The 4,120-nt window shown below is 39.5% G+C and overlaps 1 protein-coding gene across 1 annotated transcript; it reads right to left on the minus strand.

The window, feature by feature from the left end:
- Positions 1-3,198: 3,198 nt before the first annotated feature.
- Positions 3,199-3,768, minus strand: LOC311520591 (interferon epsilon-like; the record flags this gene model as incomplete). Its single annotated transcript, XM_084628145.1, has 1 exon — positions 3,199-3,768. The coding sequence occupies one exon, from the start codon at positions 3,766-3,768 to the stop codon at positions 3,199-3,201; it is 570 nt and encodes a 189-aa protein (XP_084484271.1).
- Between the last annotated feature and the right edge of the window lie 352 nt (positions 3,769-4,120).

Raw genomic sequence — 4,120 nt, forward strand, 5'->3', positions numbered from 1 at the left:
CAAAAACACAGGACTTAGTGGTGACGAGGGATTTCAACTACCCAGATATCTGTTGGGAAAATAATACAGGATTTGGATAACGGCATAGAGAGTACACTTTTAAAATTTGCAGATGTTACCAAGATGGGAGGGGTTGCAAGTGCTTTGGAGGACAGGATTAGAATTAAAAATGATCTTGACAAACTGGAGAAATGGTCTGAATTCAATGGTATGAAATTCAATAAGGACAAATGCAAAGTATTACACTTAGGAAGGAACAATCAATTGCACAAATACAAAATGGGAAATGACTGTCTAGGAAGGAATACTACAGAAAAGAATCTGGGGGTTATAGTGGATCACAAACTAAAGATGAGTCAACAAGAGCAAAAAAAGTGAGCATCATTCTGGGTTGTATTAGCAGGACTGTTTTATGCAAGACATGAGAAATAATTCTTCCACTTTGCTCAGCACTGATAAGGGCTCAACTGGAGTATTGTGTCCAGTTCTGGACACCACTTTTCAGGAAAGATGTGGACAAATTAGAGAAAGCCCAGAGGAGAGCAACAAAAGTGGTCTAGAAAACATGAGCTATGAGGGAAGATAGAAAAAAATGGGTTTGTTTAGTCTGGAGAAGAAAAGACTGAGAGGGGACCTGATAACAGTTTTCAAGTACGTGAAAAGTTTTTATGAGGAGCAGGAAGAAAAAATTGTTCCTCTTAACCTCTGAGGATCGGACAAGAAGCAATGGGCTTAAATGGCAGCAAGGGAGATTTAGGCTGGACATCAGGAAAAACCTTCCTAACTGGCAGGGTGGTTAAGCACTGGCACAAGTCGCTGAGGCTGTTGCTGCACTACGCAGCGTACAGGGGCGTAGCTGCGTTGCTGTAGCACCGATGCTCTACACCAGCGGGAGAGAGCTGTCCTGTCCACTTAACTACTCCAGCCACCGCGAGCGGCAGTCGTTATGTCGCCGCTTCAGTCGGCATAATTTACGTAGCGCAGGGCAGTGGCTTCCTCCCACCCCCGAGCGACATAACTTATACTGACTTAAACTGTCATGTTTACATAGCCCGAAGGAGGCTGTGGAATCTCTGTCGTTTGTGGTGTTTAAGAACAGGTTAGACAAACACCTGCCAGGGGTGGTCTAGATCAGGGGTCCCCCATGTGGTGCCTGTGGGTGCAGTGGCACCCGCCAGGGAAGTTGTGGGCACCCGCAGGACACCGCACCACCGCAGTGCCACCGCCGAAGAACCACGTGCCGAAATGCCGCCAAGAAGCGTTGCTGTTTCTCTGAAGCATTTTGGCGGCTGCGCTTCTCGCCGCTGCCGCTTCTCGGCGGCATTTCGGCGGTGGGGTGTCTGGCGCCCGCCACTGTCTTCTGGGAATAGGAATATGCTATTCACAAAGAAAGGTTGGAGACCACTGGTCTAGATAATACTTAGTCTTGCCTCAATGCGGGGGACTGAACTAGATGACCTATTGTGGCCCCCTCCACTCCTACATTTCTATGATTTCTGTGAATATGATCACTAATGGCAGGGAAGCTGGTCCCTGAAACAATCATTGTCATAATGTACAAAACATCTCAATAGTATGAAACACCCTCTTCCACACTATAAAAATGGCTGAGAATGCCTGAGAGCCCAAGGAGAGGCAAGTCTGTCTTCAATAATGCCATCTGGTGACTTGTTCCCACCTCACTGAAGTAATTCACTTTGGATTTTGTTTTAATGGAAATACTATCATGAATAAAGGCATAAGGATTTGGTTATAAAATGCTCTGACATCTGCTCTATATAAGTTCAAGGTATGAATAGCAATAATTTATATGAATATTTTATCCTTATTACATCATCTTCATTTAAGAAATATTTTATTATTATATGAAATGCAGGCTTGATTTTGAAAGGATCTCAGAAAAAAAAACTAGTCTTATTGGACTCTTCAGAATCACAGTGTCTGATGTGTACAGGTAGAGTGGGAATAAATTCAGTAAATATCAGGAGATAACAATGAGGGTCTGGTCCTGCGCTCCTGGTCCTGAACATCTAAGACGTCAATTCCTGGCAATAGTAGTTTGGAAGTACAAGGGATGCACATTCATGCCATATAATGGAAAGATTGATTACCACACAAGTAGTGGTATTTTCTAGGGAATTGTGAACTTAAAGTAAACCACTTCTGAGGTAAATGTTATGGTAAATATGTAAATATTTTAAGATACCATCATTTTAATGGAATTAACTCAGACCATTTCTGTAATAGATTTATAGTTCAAATAAAATAATTTTATTTATAAATATAAATAAAGGCAATAAGTACATGTATAAATAAATAAATAAATGTTGGCCTGTGGATAAATTATGACCATTCCAGAAAAATGATCTGAAAATATTTTCACAGTAGAGAAAGAGAGTAAATGAAAGCAGTTTGATGCATCCCACTTATTGCATTTTAAAAAGTGAGCAAAACATTAAGGTAAGAAAACCTAATATATAAAATATATCTGGGTGAGTTGGCTGCTTAATTCAAGGTACAAACTTTTAACTTGGTAAAAGTAACTATTAGAAGAAGCAACTGAGACAGAAAAGATTCCAGCATAGGGTGCAGTTTCATTCAGCTGATTTCATTACTTCAGTAGTAAAAGTGCCCACCATCACGAGCTGCAATGAAAGAGGAAAATGGTTCAAACACAGACAGCACTTCAATAGTGAAATATTTAGAAAATGATGGTGACTCTGTATCATAAGTCCTAAGCTGTCTTCCAGTAAGCCTAAGAAAGAAACTCTTTTTACAAAAGGTTTTTACCAGAACTGTTAAACTTTATAGGTGAACAGAGCCAGTGAAAGCAGATAGGGAATTCTGCCTGTCCTCCCCTGCAGAAGACCTTGATCTAAAGATAGCATGGGATAAAAAGGGACGGATTTTGTGGTGTTCTGAGTGGAAAGTTATCTTGATTGGTATTTGTTTAGGGCAGGCCAGTTTTTATTCCCCTGTCCATTTCATCAATCTATTGAACAAAGTCATATCCCTGGATATATTATATGAGGTGCATATATCACTTTTGTATATCAGCAGTATAAACAGGATATTCTCTAATAAAGGATACAACAGAACCTATAGAATAGTTTCTAAATGAAAGCATAGCATGTTTTACCTGTTTTTCCCCAAAACTATTATTTCAGTTACTCTAGAAAAAGTGTTTTGTAAAATACCTTAGTTTTTAAGCCTTTTTGTGAGTTGGTCAATAAACAGAAAACATCTTCTCATTTCCTCACGGATGATCTCAGAGGCACACAGGCTGTATTGCTTTTCTTTCAGGAAATTGTCTATCACACAAAAATATTTCTTCACTTTCAGTCTGGTGAAGTCCTCATTTTGTGGGTAGGTGGTCTCCATCTTTTTTTCTCCATTGAACCATGTCTTCAGCAGCTCAATTTGATGGTGAAGTCCATTTTGGAATGCAACCATGGAACTCCTATCCCAGGCAGTTTGGAGTTGACTTTTGCTGAAGATGTTGAAGATTTGTTGGAGGATCTCCTGGAGTGCCACAATGACATTCTCCTTCTGGAACTCTCTGAAGCTGAGAACATTCTGGAGGGATATGAAGTTTGAATTTTCATTTAGACATTGCACAGGAAATTGTCCTCCCATTTTTTCCAGAAGCTGTAAACTAGCTTGGTTCACTTTGTTTTGCTTGAAGTGAAGCATGTTACTGTCCACAGATGAGGTTTTGGTGGAGAAGAGCAGGACAAGGCAAATGTGCAGGAAACTCAGGGTGATCATGCTGATGATGACTTAGATTCCTTGTTTGTGTGTAGAGACTGGAAGACTGGAGGTTGTGCAATGACTTTCATAGGCTGGTGTGTTGTATTTTTACCCATGTCTCTGAATTTAAGTATTCTGTAGTTTTTCTTTTGTCACTTTCTGCATCTCAAGGTTCCCATTCACTAATTAGGACTTTTTATTTTCACTTTTCTGGTTTTTTTTAAATACTTTTTTGTTAGTTGGTACTTTTCAGCATTTCTTTCCTTTTTAAAAGAAAGTGAGCAAATTATTAAAAGCATAACAAGTTGCCTAATATCTGGTATTATTTGTGTTATTGTTATAGCAAATTTCCATTTGATCTGAAACATTT

This window comes from Lepidochelys olivacea (assembly GCF_965140295.1).
Source record: "Lepidochelys olivacea isolate rLepOli2 genome assembly, chromosome: 5".
Lineage (NCBI taxonomy): Eukaryota > Metazoa > Chordata > Testudines > Cheloniidae > Lepidochelys > Lepidochelys olivacea.